This window comes from Acanthopagrus latus, chromosome 20, assembly GCF_904848185.1.
Source record: "Acanthopagrus latus isolate v.2019 chromosome 20, fAcaLat1.1, whole genome shotgun sequence".
NCBI classification, from domain to species: domain Eukaryota; kingdom Metazoa; phylum Chordata; class Actinopteri; order Spariformes; family Sparidae; genus Acanthopagrus; species Acanthopagrus latus.
Window position 1 is genome coordinate 10,662,839 of NC_051058.1, and position 15,614 is coordinate 10,678,452.

At 46.5% G+C, this 15,614-nt stretch overlaps 1 protein-coding gene across 1 annotated transcript; it reads right to left on the bottom strand.

Moving 5' to 3' along the window:
• Nucleotides 1–8,115: 8,115 nt before the first annotated feature.
• nog2 (noggin 2) lies at nucleotides 8,116–10,397 on the bottom strand. The gene has a single exon (XM_037080366.1). The coding sequence runs from the start codon at nucleotides 8,770–8,772 to the stop codon at nucleotides 8,134–8,136; it is 639 nt and encodes a 212-aa protein (XP_036936261.1). The 5' UTR covers nucleotides 8,773–10,397; the 3' UTR covers nucleotides 8,116–8,133.
• Nucleotides 10,398–15,614: the final 5,217 nt, after the last annotated feature.

Sequence of the window (15,614 nt, forward strand, 5' to 3'; positions counted from 1 at the left end):
CTTCACCAACTGGGTCTTCAGACATCACTGCTGAGTCTTTCAAATATACTTAGCACAAGCTGAGTGCCATCGAGTTCCATTATATTCCAGAGAAGGAGGAAATCTCTGCTGCCAGTCTCTACAAAACTTGGAAACTCACTACAAAACAATCCACAGGTAAGAGGAAGAATAGATGTCTCTGATTTTGGGGTGAACTGTTCCTTTAAAGCAAAACATTACAGCCACAATGTGTACAATTAGAACATTACTGATAAAGGAACTGGGTTTAATGTGTAAAATGCAGCAAATACACTGCACCACAACATAGACTGCACTAATTTTTCAACTGAATTGTTCCCTGCATCCCCTATGATGTATATAACTGTGTAACAGTCGACTGACTCCACTGAAGTGAAGCACACTGGAAATACTGTATGCCAACATGAAGACAAACTGTACATTAGTTATACTTATTTTTTCAAGATAAGGTCCTACCTTTTGAATTTAGATGCTTATGAGGAACTTGTTTTGAAGACACTAGAGGATTGTTTGAGACTTTCTTACACTGTAGACTTGGTATTACGTGATGTCAGCACAAAAGGTTCATGTTTCTCTCCACCACCAGATACAAAAAAAGCCTTTTGGAGTTATTTTTGTTTTCGTTCTGGACTTTTTAATGTTGGCTATGACCCTGGCCAGAACTTGCTCCGAGTTGGGTCAACTTCTGACCACTAACTTGGAGATGACAGCTATTGAACATGCCGCTGAGAATGGAAACGAAAGAGGAACACCTGGCTTTTCGCCTCACCCAGGCAGTCACACAGAAAATGAACACTACAATAGATTGAAAGTTTACCAAACTACACGCGACTCTGGAAGGGCTCATCAAGCGTATCACAGGCAACACCAAGCACATGACAGAAGCAGGATATTGAGATGTGGAAAACCACACTGTCTGTCTCATAAGATTGCCGTCCTTGAATAAGACTTGTGTCACAACAAGTCGAGGACAGAAAACATAAGAATCTGTGGACTGAAGGAAGGATGAAGGGACAACCGTTCAATTCCCTGGATCGTGGCTCCCCAACAATTTGGGTCTGCACGTAGAATGACAGTCAATTAAAGTGGCGTCTTCACACCCCTCAGCATATGACATGATTAATATTTTGCACTTTGCAGTTTTTTATTGTCTGTATGGTCATGTTTTTGCTAAGTATATGTGGCAAGGAACAAAAACCAAAGCAAAGGACAGGACAGTGTCGCTGAAATGAAGCACTGTACCTGGCTGATTGTCCTCTTCCATTGTTTTTCTTTCTGTAACCATGAACGCTCACTTGTTAGGCTCCCTGTCTAATTTTGAAACTCTGATCAGGAAGAAGTCGCCATCAGAAATCACACTTAAACTGTATCATCTGCGCAATCTGCTTCATCCGAGCGTGCTCGCACACTGGTCTCCCTCAGTACAGCAGTGCACACACATTCACAAATCTCTTTGGTTGCCACATGTCACGCATAACCATTCAAGACATCGTGTGTCCATTCATTGCAAAACCCTTCGTGCATTCATTCAACCTCTGACAGCACACACACTCTCTTCTCCGGGCCGTATTTTTAGCTTCATCTGATCCATTCACTCCAATCACGGCAGAGGTAACATCCCATTCTGATGTCGCTGCTTCCCTGTGTCACCTGGCTGCCTCAGAGCTCCTCTCGCCACTGCCAGACCCCAAATACCAGAGGTTTGATTTGTTGTTTGGTGGGGGCGATGCATGTTTTCTGTGTGTGTGTGTGTGTCTGTGTGTGTGTGTGAGGGAGTAGGTGGGTTGTACACATGTTACGAAGCGAGGCGCCATTGCGGCCTAAAAAACTATTAGGCTCTGTAAATACACACTGTGGCGAAAGTAAACATTCTCAGCATGCCATCTAGGCGCACAGAGGGGTACTGGGAGACAGCCGCCGGACAGGCTGTGAGGGGGAGGTGTGTGTGCGTGTGTGTCTGTGAGTGACTGTGTGTGTGTGTGTGTGTGTGTGTGTGTGTGGAGAGAGAGTGTGCAGCAGCAATCAGTGAGCTGGGAGGAGATGGATATGGAAAATATAGATTTTAATTGGGGGAAAACTCAAGTGAGTCGGCTCAATCACGATCAAGCTGAGTAGTCAAGTAAACAACTTAGAGAGGGGTTTACCTGCATGTGTCGTTATGGCGACCGGGGCCCAATAATGCATCAGGGGCGATCTGGGAACACCTAGTGTTTGTGTGGGCTGGTGATGAGCGCTCTCCAACTCTGATGTCTGTCCTGAGATTCTGTGTGTGTGTTGTGAGTTTGCGGGGGAAGCTTGAAAAAAACAGTCTGAAATTTGTGTCCCATCCGAGAGACAGGCCTGGATTCTTTTTAGTCTGATGAGCGTCGGCCATGGTTAATGGCATATTTGTGTCCATACATTTTTAGCACGCGGCGTTCACAATTTGCAGTCTGTGACACCGGCGTGCACCGAACACGCTCCACAAACTTTAACGCACGTTTCCTGAGCGCCGAGAGGAAAAAACACGATAAAAAGTTAAATTAGGGCCGTTCTCAAAGGGATAGAAAAAAAATAAAAATAAAAAATACAGCAGCCATTGATGCAAAGTGTCCAATTTTCTGAATCCAAGAACCATGCTGGCAATGGGAGAAAGCACAAGTAACCATGGAAACAGAGCTCAGAATATGCACTATTCCCAGCCCTGCGAGCGCCACGCCACCCACAGCTCTATTTTTAGGCCTCACTTTGGGCTTACAATATCTGTTACATCTAACAAGAGTTAAACTGAGTAATCAGCAAGCATGACTACAGAAATGTGACTCTGACACTATGCGTCTGATTGAAAGGGTAGCAGCGTACTGTAAGAGCATATAGGGCAGCCGGGGGTCTCACTGCAAGGCTTCTTAATGGGAGCTCCAAGGACACGAACGGCACCAAATAGACATGATGATTACTTTTCAGATCAGCTCGTGTGAAGAGATCAAAAGCATAAAAGACAAATGTGATCAGCTGGGCTCGAGGGGATTGGAGCCACGACATATAATTGCGTGCATGGAGAAATGTTGAAACGAAGGAGCCTGGATAGCAAAGGCCTTGTCAACTACGGTCTTTCTATCCGCGCTTTAAAGGTGCATTATGTAGTTTTGGGCCAGAAAAAAAAAAAAAAAACTAAATAAACAAACTCTGTTTTCATGACTGAATGAACAAATTGACCTTAAAGGACAGGAGAGTTTCATACTATTTCATACTTTGCTTAAATGTGGCAGACCCTGCCACCTTTCTAGCTTCAAACAGTGTTCTAGTGATCTTTTTTCCCCCCAGAGAACAGCTTAGTTATTCAGCCATGGATAAGATAAATATTTCTGAATTTGTATCATTACCTCATTAATATTGTATATTTTAAATCTTTTAGTTTGAATTTCTACACGCTGCAACTTTAGGCACTGTAAGACCTGCTTGGCATCACAGGCTGCTCCTCACACACTTTGGACTAAAGTTACCAGCCAGACTTTCCCACACGTGACAAACAATCCCACGGAACTAGCCGGCAGCCGGCGGTGAGAAACTGACATTAAAGTAATACTGTCCTGTGAGTGATGGACGCACTCATGACTCCTCATGGCATTACGTGCATTTCCAGTCTGCTTAATTGTCATAAGCGCCGCTCGTTGGCGGTGACTGGAGTTTGATTACAATCACCTGTCATCCGACTACAGTCACCTGTTGTTTGCCGACAAAGATGGCCTCCGCGTTGATGTAACGGCATGTCGTGAATTCTGTGCCCGCTGCCACTGACTCCAGGTCGGGCTTGCAAGCTCTCGCAGCGACAGATCTGTAGATGTCAGGCCCGTCCCGGATCCTGGAAGTGTGTGAGGAAGACCTCCAATCTTCAACACACACACACACACACACAGAGTACATGCTCACTGAGAGATGACTGTGATTAACCAATCAGGGGGCTTGTGGTGATTTAGAGAATGACCATTCAATGCACACATACACATACACACACACACACACAATCCTCAGACGCATCTCATGTTTTTTTTACATATGAACAAATTCTTGACGCCCACACACACCTCCAGACACCAGAAGCTGGGGTTGGTGGTCTGACTGAATGCCGGGTATCATCAGTGGTGACTCCACTTATGTGTGTGTGTGTGGTGTGTGTGTACCCTCCCTCCCCTCAGTGCTCCATCTAATACCCTGTCATCATCAATAACCTCAGCAGTGCTGACTCACTGGCTTTTACAACCACGGGGTTTGGGCCTTACTTACAGCCACAGACCCTTGTCTCCGTCTCTCTGTCTGTCTGACACGTGCTGGAGATATGTCTGTGTGTGTGTGTGTGTGTGTGTGTGTGTGTGTGTGTGTGTGTGTGTGTGTGTGAGATCAGCGCACACTTATATTGGACTGTATAGCTGTGTCCTCGCAGGTATGGATGTGTATTTCACATGTTCCCTCGAAAAAAAGTCACCGCGGCCCCCTCTGCCACCCACCCACTGACGCAGCCCGATCACTCCCAATCAGACCGCAATCCATCATAATAACTCACCCTCATCAGAAGACAGAGCCTCATCATCTTCACCACAGAAACCCTCCCACCCTCCCCCCCACCACCAGCCCTATCCTAATCGTCTCCAGGCCTTTTTATTTTATCTCCTTACAGGCAGCTAAATATGAGCTTTATCTTTCATACAAATCTCCCAAATGTAACCAAACTTGAGGACCGTGTGCTGATGAATGTGGACTGAATGTGGGCCGCCGCTGTCGCGACATTTTCATGTGAACATGGGCCCCTCTGATGTGTCAACGCTCCACATGTGGCCCCTCTGATGGAGCTGATGGGGAAACATTTTCTGAATCTCTCCCCCGTGTCAATCAAAAGGTCCCGTCTGCAGCCGTAAGGGGCCGTAAATTCACATCAAGCGAGATTTCACGGCGACGCCTTCTGATTTACTGACTGAATGAAGGTAAAGATGTTATGAATGGCACGAGGCTGTGATATAGTCAACATGGATGTGAGGACAGGAGTCTCTTGACAGTTGCTCATTTGAGGATTGGCAATTTTCCCTGTGTGTGTGTGTGTGTGTGTGCGTGCGTGTGTGTTCACAGAAAAACCACACAGTCTTTTAACCTACAACCTCCCATGTTAGACGCTCCTGTAATAACTGCGCATCTGAAAGATTTCTAATTCTAGGGCGGGATTCATTTGGAGGATCTGGGGTGGAACAGGTCGGGGCCTGAGGAAAGATGAGTTTATCTAATCAGACCGAGTGCAAATTAAGACTTTTTCACATCTTTATTTGATTTAAAGGGGCAATATATAAAATATGTCAATGTTTTTGTTTTGTTTTCAGAGGAATATAAGGTCTGGAGGGGTGGCTGGGTCCGCCACATATAAAAATAGCACAAAGTGGAATTGTCTTGTCCTTTATTCAGTCATGAAAGAAATTGAGTTTTTAGTTTGCTTAGGCGGTGATATCTTTCTCTTCTGATTGAAATGTCTTTCCCAAAACTACGTATTGCACCTTTAAAAACAAAGAGACACCTTAATATAACTTCTGGCACTCCCAGTAACACACAATTAAAGTTGTGAGATTATTCTAGAGAATCAAGCCCTCTGCTGAGATCCAGCCAGTCCTCGTTTTGCTGAGGACCTCCTGGAATCCCCTTAAAGACCACCTGGAGGTCCCCGGACCCCACTTTGAGAACCCGCTGATCCGACTGGCTGGCAGGGTCTGTTTCTAAAAGGTGCGCACCTAACTGGCTGGAGCCAGGGCGGCGTATTGCCTTTCACACGCTTCTAAAATACTCTCCGGGCAGAGCCTGAAAGGGTTACTGTTTCCCAAAGTGCCTCATTCTGCGCAGTCGAGAGGGGGCGGCTGAGTGGCGCCGTCGAGTCAGAGACGCAGTTTCTAAAAACCCCGAGACATCATCAAGAAAGAAGCTGACAGTAAGGAAAGCAGCCCCCCCCCCGCCCCCCCTCCTCCTCTTCCTCCTCCTCCTCCTCCTCCTCCTCTGTTGGCATGCTGCCGTTCTTCTCCTCCGTTTACCAAATCCCCTCAGCGGTTCTGTCACAATAACCGGGCGGCAAGTGTCAAATCCAGTTCTGCCCGCAAACACACAAATCACTTTAACGCACACAAGATGCGCTCAGTGGAAATACTACACAGGCAGACGGTTAGTCATAGCTCTGCTGAAGTCGTTGATTGTATTTAAAGAATAGTATAAACACTCTAACCCCCCTCTACTTAGAGAAAATGACTCCTTTGCTTTGATTTTTTCTTAATTCTTTATCATTATTATTATTATTATTGTTCTTTTATTTCCCTGCGCGTCTCCGGCGCGTTTTAAATTGGCCATATCTCTTTAACGCGCAGACAGCAGCTCTCCAATTAATAGTCTGCTAACGTCAAAAACCAAAAAAAATAAAAACAACAGTTGACCATTGTTTTATGGGCTTTGTGTTTTCTCTCTCTCTCTGTGTCTCTCCCCCTGTCTCTCTCCAGGGCGGTCAGACTTGAATAGGCGCCGGTCTGCTCCAGTCCACCTCTATACAAATACCTCAGTGGAACTTGTGTGGAGCTTCCAGAGTAAAAAAGCGCAGACCCCAGACGCCCCTGGCTTGCGCGCATACGCTCAGCCATTTCATCATCCGACACTGTTTGAAATGTCTGAATCATATTTTACCCATTATGTTAACACCTCGGAGCCCCGCTGAACCGAGCGTGTGCGCGCGTAGACGGATGAATGTGCGTGACCTCTCTCTCTCTCTCTCTCTCTCTCTCTCTCTCTCTCTCTCTCTCTCTCTCTCTCTCTCTCTCTCTCTCTCTCTCTGGCCGAGACAAATGAATGCCAGTTCTGTGGAGGCTCTCGGAGGTATGTGTTGCGCATTACGCAGCGTAGTAAATCAGCCTTTTCTCGAATCGCCGTGACGGCGTGGAGCGTCAGGCAGTCCGCACGCAGCCCGCCGAGGCTCGGACTCCACCGCGTAGTAATGTGGGAGCGTCTGCGCTGCAAAAAATATCAGTCTGGCATCATTTTGGTTTTTTTTTGTGTTTTTTTTTTGTTTTTAATAAAACGTGGCTCAATTTCACCCAAGTGAAACTCCCTCAGAGCTCGTTTTTTTCCGGCTCAAACACAAACCCTTCACTTCTCAGCGGACTTTCCCTCCAAGGACAGAACTCAAGACCGACGAGACACCATGTTCAGATGATACTTTTTACAGTGTACACGCCCCCTGGATATAGACACTCGCTGTAAAGCAACATACACGTTGAAAAGATAGACTTTATTGCTAAAACGTGTAAACATAACATGTACACTGATATGTTTTACTTTTTTATTTATTTTATTGAATTTTTTAATTTTTTATTATTTTTTTTTTACTTTTTAGAAATATTCAAGTAGACATCTCCCAATATTTTTTTTCTGGTATACTCTGCTATTCTCTGTCCTTATGCTCTATACTCACAATCGTTAAAATAATAAATAAAACGTACAGATTTGTTTATTTCTACAATACTATGTATTCCAAAAAAAAAGCTGAGTTCACGCCTTTATATATATCTTTAACCTCAACTTTTCTTTTTTCTCTCTTTTTTTTTTACAATTCAATTATTATTGATATTAATATTATACAAAAACTCTAGGCAGCATTGCAGTGAAATAACAGTCAGCATCAATGTTCAGTTGAGAAGGAAAAAAAAGAAATTCACCTCTTGGAGAAGTGTAGCATATGCATTCCATCTTCAATGTCTCATAAAAATATCAAGAAGGAAAAAAAAAAAAAAAAGAAAGCTCTTCCTCATGAAGTGCTGTGTCCCCCACCCCCCCAACCGAAAAAAATAAAAACACGTTTTCAGGGAGGGGGGCGGGGAGGCTGAGAATAAAATATGGTCCTGGTTCAATTAGAAAAAATAGCTGCATTTTTCTTAAATATGTACAATGTTGGTATTTCACTTAAAATGCTATATAAAAAAATAGATTTGCTATGGTGCCCATCTCTGTAGAGAGTTAACAGTGCAATAGAAACCGTATTTCCAGTCCAGTCCACTCCACCACCACCCCCCCAACATCCCCCCCACCCCACCCCACCCCCACCTTCGACCACCTCCTTAGAGGGAATCAGCACGAGCACTTGCACTCTGAGATGATTGGGTATTGCACCTGTATCCACGTACAGTATTTCTGTCTTAGAAAGCCTTGACAATACCACCGGAGGAAAATCTTGTTGATTGACTTGACGGGCTTGCACGACATGCCCTCTGGGAAGGAGCACGAGCGCTCGGAGAAGCAGTTCCCCTCCTTGATGTAACGGGGCCAGAACCTCACGCCCAGGTCCTTCCAGGTGTACACCACCGGGCAGTGCGTGTAGGTCCACAGCCACTGCAGGAATTTCCTGCGGGCCTTCTTGCCCACTTTGACCCGCTTCCCGTAGGGGGTCTCCGTGAGGTCCAGCTTTTTAATCTCGTTGGGCATGGGCCCCTGCAGCTTCGCCTGGCTGTCTGACGCCGAGAGGTTCACCGGCATGGGCGAGCTGATGGACATGAAGTTGGGGTCAAAGTTGCTGCCGAGCTTTTTCCTCAGAGTCCTCTCGGCCAAGTCCTGCTCCCGGGGGTCGTACTCCGGGTCGGGGTCCTCCTTGAGGTCGGGCACGGGCAGGTGGTCGCTCGGGGATGGACGGAGGCGAAGGTAGTGCTGGGAAACCCCGAGGTGGACGCACACCAGCACGTAGAAGAGGAGCGTTTGAGAGAGGCCCGTCATTTTTTTTAAATTTTTTTTTTTAAATGTCTTCTCGCGTCAGTTCAGTTGTTTTCAATTCTCGTCCCGGTCGCTGTGTTCTCTGCAATGATCAGCCCGGGGCTTCATATATAGTAGAAGTTCAGTCTCCAGCGAGGCGATACTTTTAATAGACCGCGTCGGGTTTGAATGACATGGAGCGGAGTGCTTTGCTTTTCAGGGCTCCTTCAACTTTGCAAAACAAAAAAACAAAACAAAAACAAAACAAAACAAAAAAAAAAAAAAAAAGAAGGAAAGAAAGAAAGAAAACTTGCCCGCTGGTGCAACCCCGGAGCGCAGCGGTGCCCCCGAGAAGAGCGTTTAGTCTGAACCAAAGAAAAAAAAAAGAAAGAAAGAAAAAGAAAAAAAAAACAGAGAAAGAAAAAAGCACCAGACCAGATCTATTCACGCTCTCTCCGGCCTCACCCCGTTCCCTCGGATTCACTTTGGGTTTCTTTCGGTTGTCATGGTTACCCCGGGGACTCGAAGCCACGACGGACTGTCGACACTGGATGACAGCGGCCGAGGCGAGAGCTGCATGGGATGAAGTGTTTTCTCTCTCTCTCTCTCTCTCTCTCTCTCTCTCTCTCTCTCTCTAAAGAGACAGAATAGATCCGGAGCGTCCCGCGAGAGAAGAAGGGGCGCACAAAAGACCACTTCACCAAGTTTTAAATGTCACGCGCCCGGCGATGAGGGCTGCCTTGGCCAACGTTATTTTTACGCACGGCTTTTATAAACGTGGCTTCTCCTAACGTCGCCTGACGCTCTCGGGTTTTGACAAGGGGGTCCCAGGGCGCACAGTCCGCGCACTGAGGGGGGAAAAAAACCGCTCTGTGCAGCCAGTCTCTCTCTCTCTCCCTCTCTCCCTCTCTCTCTCTCCCCCTTCTCTCTCCTGTGTGGTATTCCAGCCGTCGGTTTGTGCAACTCACTGAAAATGTCCCAAAAGAAGCACACGCACACACACACACACTCACAAAAAAAAGTTCGAGAGAGAGACGCGCCGCAGTGGGATGCTATCTCAATTTAAGAGACAACAGCCATGAAATCTTTCCAGATGGATGTTCCAAAGTCGCAGCTCTTTCTTTCTTTCTTTCCTTTTTTTTTTTTTTTTTTTTTACAGAAAAGTCTGTAACATTCCCAACATGTGTTTTTGAGAAGCGCCGGAGAAAAAAGAAAAAGAAGCTGCAGTGTCAGTGCATGTCAAAATGCAAACTGCAGAGAGTAAAAAGCCAGTGAGCGTGGTCAGTTCAGAGGTCCCTCTCAGTCTGGCGCTGCTTGAATCCCCCTCAGAGGAGCTCCAGGTCCCACTGTCGCTGCATGATGAGACGGTCCATAATCTGGAGCCTGTTTTTCCTCTCTTTTTCTTTTCTTTTCCTTTCTTTCTTTCTTTTTTTTCGCCCGGTCGATGCAAGCGGTCAATTCCTGAGGGAGCGTCTCTGCTCCTTTGATAACTGGTACAGAAGCTCCTACTGAGTCGCTCCTACTTCAGGAGTCTGAGAGACTTGGCGCTGGAGCGTTTCTTTGCTTAGGCACACTGTGTGTGAGTGTGTCTGTAGCGAGTGCTGCTCAGTCCCAAGTTAAATATCCCCCTCCGACGGTACAAAGTGTCAGAGAGGCCTGCCCACCCCGGCCACTTTCACTATGATTGACAGCCCCCCCTCCGGGCCACCCCCCCTCCTCCCCTCCCTCCCCTCACAACGTGGAAAATATCAGCCACAATCACAACCATCAACTGGGTCCTAGAGCACCGCTTTTACCCCCGCGTTACAACGTGATATTCCGCAACACCGAGCGCCGCTGCGCATTTTTTCCCTCCCAATATTCTCTCAAAAGTCACAGACTCTCTTCCACCGCCGCGGAGACGCTTCTGCTCCTCCGACAGAGCCTCTGTGATGCACTAAGAGGTTCAATGCGCTGTCAGTACTCAGCCGGAGCGCTGCGAGACTTTCCTCGGCTCGAACTTTTTTTTCCCATGAAAACTGATGGGAAACGTTTAGTAGCTCGTCTGCGGAAAAGGGGCATCACATTCCACCTTTGTTCGTCAGCGTTTGGGTCCACACAGGAATTGGCCCGTTGAACCCAGGGGTCACAAAATAGGCGCGTAATTAAAGGCTATAAATGGCCATGGATAACTAAAGCGGTACCTTTCCCATGCTAAGCAGTCCTTAAAGCCATGCTGGACTTTTTTTTTCTTCCTCCTATAAGACACTTAAAAATGAAGCACAACCGATTGGCTGTTAAGTAAATGTGTTTAAAGATGCTGCTGAGCCACATTGATCCACAATTAACCCTTACTAAGATCGTGATTGAGTTGAACATAAAGTCAGTCCAAAAAATTGAACTTATTCATAATCAAAATCACAAATAGCAAGAAGTTTGACCCGCTAAGTCGTGAAAAATGTTGTTAAAATTGTGTTTACCCAATGAGCCTCATCACAGCTCAGGCTCTTGTGTTCCTCCTGCGCAGTTTGGACAGGCTGAGCAGGGTTATTATTGGATATTTGGACTTGTCATTGTGCCTGTCTTTTGTAGTGGTCACTAGAGGGCGTCGATCCAGCATGGTGTGGACCTGCAGCCAGGGGCTCCCCAGACTCTCTCTTCCTCTCCCTCTCCCTCACTGTTTGACTACTCATGTTTGAGTGCATGGGGAAGGAATGTGCGCTCAACAGTTACGGTGCAGATCAAGTGAAATTGCTCACCAGCTTTGTGATCAAAGATCTACAAAAAAAAAAACAAAAAAAACCCCAAAAACACCAATGCTGGAGTCATTACTCCAACCTGAAGTAATTAACCTGAATCATCGTCAGTATGAGTATGATATAAAAAGTCTCCGGATGAAGGGCGGATGAGCTTTTATCACAAGAGGTGCTCTGATTTTTTTTTTTTTTTCTTGCTTCTGGCACCCCATCAGCCGATCTTTACTACATTAACCACACTGGAGGGAGTTGCCAGCGTCCTGCCGCTCCAACATGCACGCAGACACACAAAGTCATAATCTGGTTAATGATTAGGGTGCCAGTGTAGACGGATCTCAGTGGGCAGCGGGGACAGTAAGGCTGAGCCGGCTACTGTAGAACCGGCCGTTCCCATTGTCTTCATCCACAGGTCTTGGGAGAGGGAGCCCCATGCCGGGAGAGACACTTCCCTTCCTCCTAGTCTCGAGCACTAAGACTGTCGGGCAACTCTAGCAATGAGCCCACCCCCATCCCCTGGCTAATTACTGGAGATAAAGACAAGGAGAGGAGAGAGGAGGAGAACCAGTGAGCACAGTGGGGAGGGTGGTGGTGATGATGTCGGCTAGGTGGGGGTGAAGGTGGTGATGAAGATGGCTAGCAAAGGGGGGGTGAGGGGGATGAGGAGGGGAGGGGGGCAGTGGTAGTGCCGGATGGCAGTTTGCTGTGGAATGGCTAATTAAATAAGGCCATAAAAGGACCCCGGCTTGCTTTAACGAAGCCCGTCAACCTCTGACGAGTGGGGCTGGGGTGCTGGGATGGGGGGTGGGACACACCACGGAGGAGAGAGGTGGGGCTGGTGCTGAAAATTGGGCTTGTATAACAAGGGGACTTAGCTCTTTGGTTTTGCAGTGATTGTTCATGCTCCCTTAGGTCTCAATAGGGCGCATGGTGAGGGTGCGTTGGGGGGCAGCCCTTAGGCACAGATAGGACTCCCTTCTCCCCTTCTGCTGTGAATGCTACACACACATACACACCAACACGCAACACAAACACATACACACACTGACACCCCCACTGGCTCTATACAAAGGCCTCTACCCAAGGTCCAGGCAGGAGCTTATCCAGTGCAGGGGCACAGCAAGGGGCAGGCCTGGCCAGACTGGCTGACTGTGCCCACTGGGGGCTGGTAGAATGGCACAGGGGGGTGGATGGAGACGGACAGCTTGGAGAGGAGCGAGGGAAGTAAACAGGAGTGACTCCAAGACAAGAAAAAACATCATCAGGCAGAGCTGCAGCGACAAATCAGCATTGTTTTTTGAGAAGATAAGGGGAGTTTAGGGTTTTTGGCAAGGTGTTGTGGCCATTTGGAAATAGTCACGAGTGGCAGAGATAGCGCGGTCCTCCTTTCAAACCCACAGATACGCCTGGAGCACGTCCCCTAATTAGTTCTGTGCTGTGGCGTCTCCAGTAGAACACTCTCTGTTGGATCTTTGGCATGCAGACTGATTCAGAACCAACCGGAGCTTCGCGGGTGTCTTGGAATTGTCAAAACTGCACAAAATATTTGATAAGCCGAGAAGATTGGAACAACAGTTGTCTCTACTGTGAAATCCTGTATGATGGCTCACTGAAATGTTGTTAATTTTTTGTCATAGCTATAAGAACAAGATCAACTTATTGTATCTTCAGATCGGCAGTATAGGCTGCGTACACACACCCTGTGCCACAACAATTCAAAACAGAGGTTCACAATGCAAATAAATAGCTTTCCACCACCGCCTGTCAACATTGCATTCCCTCTATTCCCTGCTGCCCTCGCCATCTTCTCCAGTCTTACTCCCCTTTTCTCTCTCCTCCATATTCGACTCTGTCTCCGAGTCCTAACCCAAAGCAGATGGCTTGGGAAGCATGTCAAAAATCTGTCTCCCGTTAGCGCTACTTTTGAAGCCCCCTCTCCATTTTTTTCCTTCTCTCCCTTAAAATTTCATCATAAAGTTATTTTTGCAAAATACCCAGTAAACAGCATCAAAGTGATATGTTTCCCCTTTTCCCTCTGACGACAAGGAGAAGAAAAGAGCACGGCGCTAAGTGTGGAGCTTGTCCCCCTGTTATTGAAGGAATGCCGCACCACACACTGATGTGCAATCTGAAGTCAATCTGGGCACGGCCCCGCATCCTTTGTTTCTACTGCGGCATTCCAGTCGTGATGGAGAAAATGCTGCTCGATGCCGGATCACAAGCTGTGATTAATGGTGATCATATCGTAGACGGCTCGGTGGCTTTGTGATGTGACGGCGGGGCCCACTTTGAACTCGGGGACTGATGAAGTCAAGGAGAAGTCAGAAAAACATCACTGTAGCACACACACACAAACACACACACTCTGAATATAAATGTTTTGCCTTCAGTCACTCATTACTGGAGTTGTTTAATACTTAAGTCAGCCTGGTTTGAAGACCCTGCACAAAGCATATGCAGACACAGGGTCAAAATATTTGTAAATGATTCTACTGAGGTAGAGGTCCCGTCATTTGACATGATGATATGTAACATCTGCCCATTAAAAACAACCAGACTTTCTTACACATTTTGTTGAGTTTTGTATAACAAGCATTATTCAAAATGTTTCTGACAATGTTCAGACACAGAGAAATCCCTAATTTCATTCAAGATAACCTTGCATTTCATCTGGTCCTCTGCTGCAATAACTTCCGGGGAAACACCAGATAATACCCCAGAGAGTGAGGATAGAAGAAAAATAAACATAACAAGATGGCAATTTTAAAGACATTGACTTGGATACTCCATATGGTGTATTGAAATGATAAAGATTGTATTCATGTTATTCTCGTGCTAAAGGGACAAAAACAACAAAAAACAAAGGTGGTCTCAGGTCAGCAAAACTTACAGCTTGTTTTCCTGGTCCAACTTTGACCTGTCAGACTCGCTGCAGTTAATGTGATGAGGTATTCAAGTTTTACCGATCACAACTAGTGATTCAGTTTGGAAAAACACATCAGGAATCTGTTTACTGAGGTAATAAATCAAGTGAGAAGTATGGTCATTTTTTCATAAACTTACACATAATTGGTCTACTTTTTGAAACCAGCAGAGTGGCCCTCTGCTGGCCATTAAAAAGGCCGCAGGTTTAAAGCATTCATGTGTTGGCCTCATTTTTCCGACTTAGACTTGACGTTTTGGACTTGGTTCATATGTCACCATCTTATAGCTGGTGTGTACAACATTAATATAACTAGTACGAAAGATGTCTGAAACCATACAGACTGACTGCCATCAATGGATTCATGCTGCCACGATGGCTAAGAACAACAGCCAAGTTGCAATCAGCCTTTAAATATCACCAAGTAAAAGTTGTGGTGCCACTGTTACAGAGTGCTTCTACACGGTACCTCTTTCAAGTATTTACGTTTGATCTGTGTGAAAGGTGTGAATGTGGCGAATGTAAATGAGTTGATGTTCTTAAGCCGGCAGGGTTACTTGGAGTTAGGGGCTGTTATTTTCCGTAAACCAGTCCCCCTCTTTCTTCATGAATCACGACTATTCTTCTGAAATGATGCCCGGCACCTTTTAATTAGGGAGGCTGGTGTGACCTCACGGCATTCCAGGGTGATTACCCTTATTCACATCTTACAAAGTTAAAATGAAAAAGGACCCTACAGCTCGAACCATCCTGTGCCCCTCATCCTTTTTTCTTCTCCTTTCGTTTCATTTGTCGCACACCATTTTGGACGGGTAACAGAGTGCCCCATCCTTTTTCTATTCTCAGCATCTCCTCCTTCTCCTCCTCCTTCTCTTGCCCTCCCTGCCTCCCTCCCTCCCTCCCTCCTTCACCCCCCCTTCTTGGAGTGGGGAGTGATGAGGATGGAATTAAATTGATCACCGCCTTCCGGAAAACAACAGGAAAAAATAGTGCATTCCGAACGCCAGGAGGGCGTTCCCCCTGGTCTTCCCTATGGCAGGATGACATCATTGGCCTGCTGCCCAATTCCCACCGTTCACAATAGGGTCACTGTTGCCTTCTCCACGGTGGCACAACAGCCAAGAGAGGAAGAGAGACAGAGAGAGCAAGACAGAGAGGGAGAGATAGAGAGAAAAAGGAGAAAAGGAAAAGGATGCCAGCAATGTTAAGAC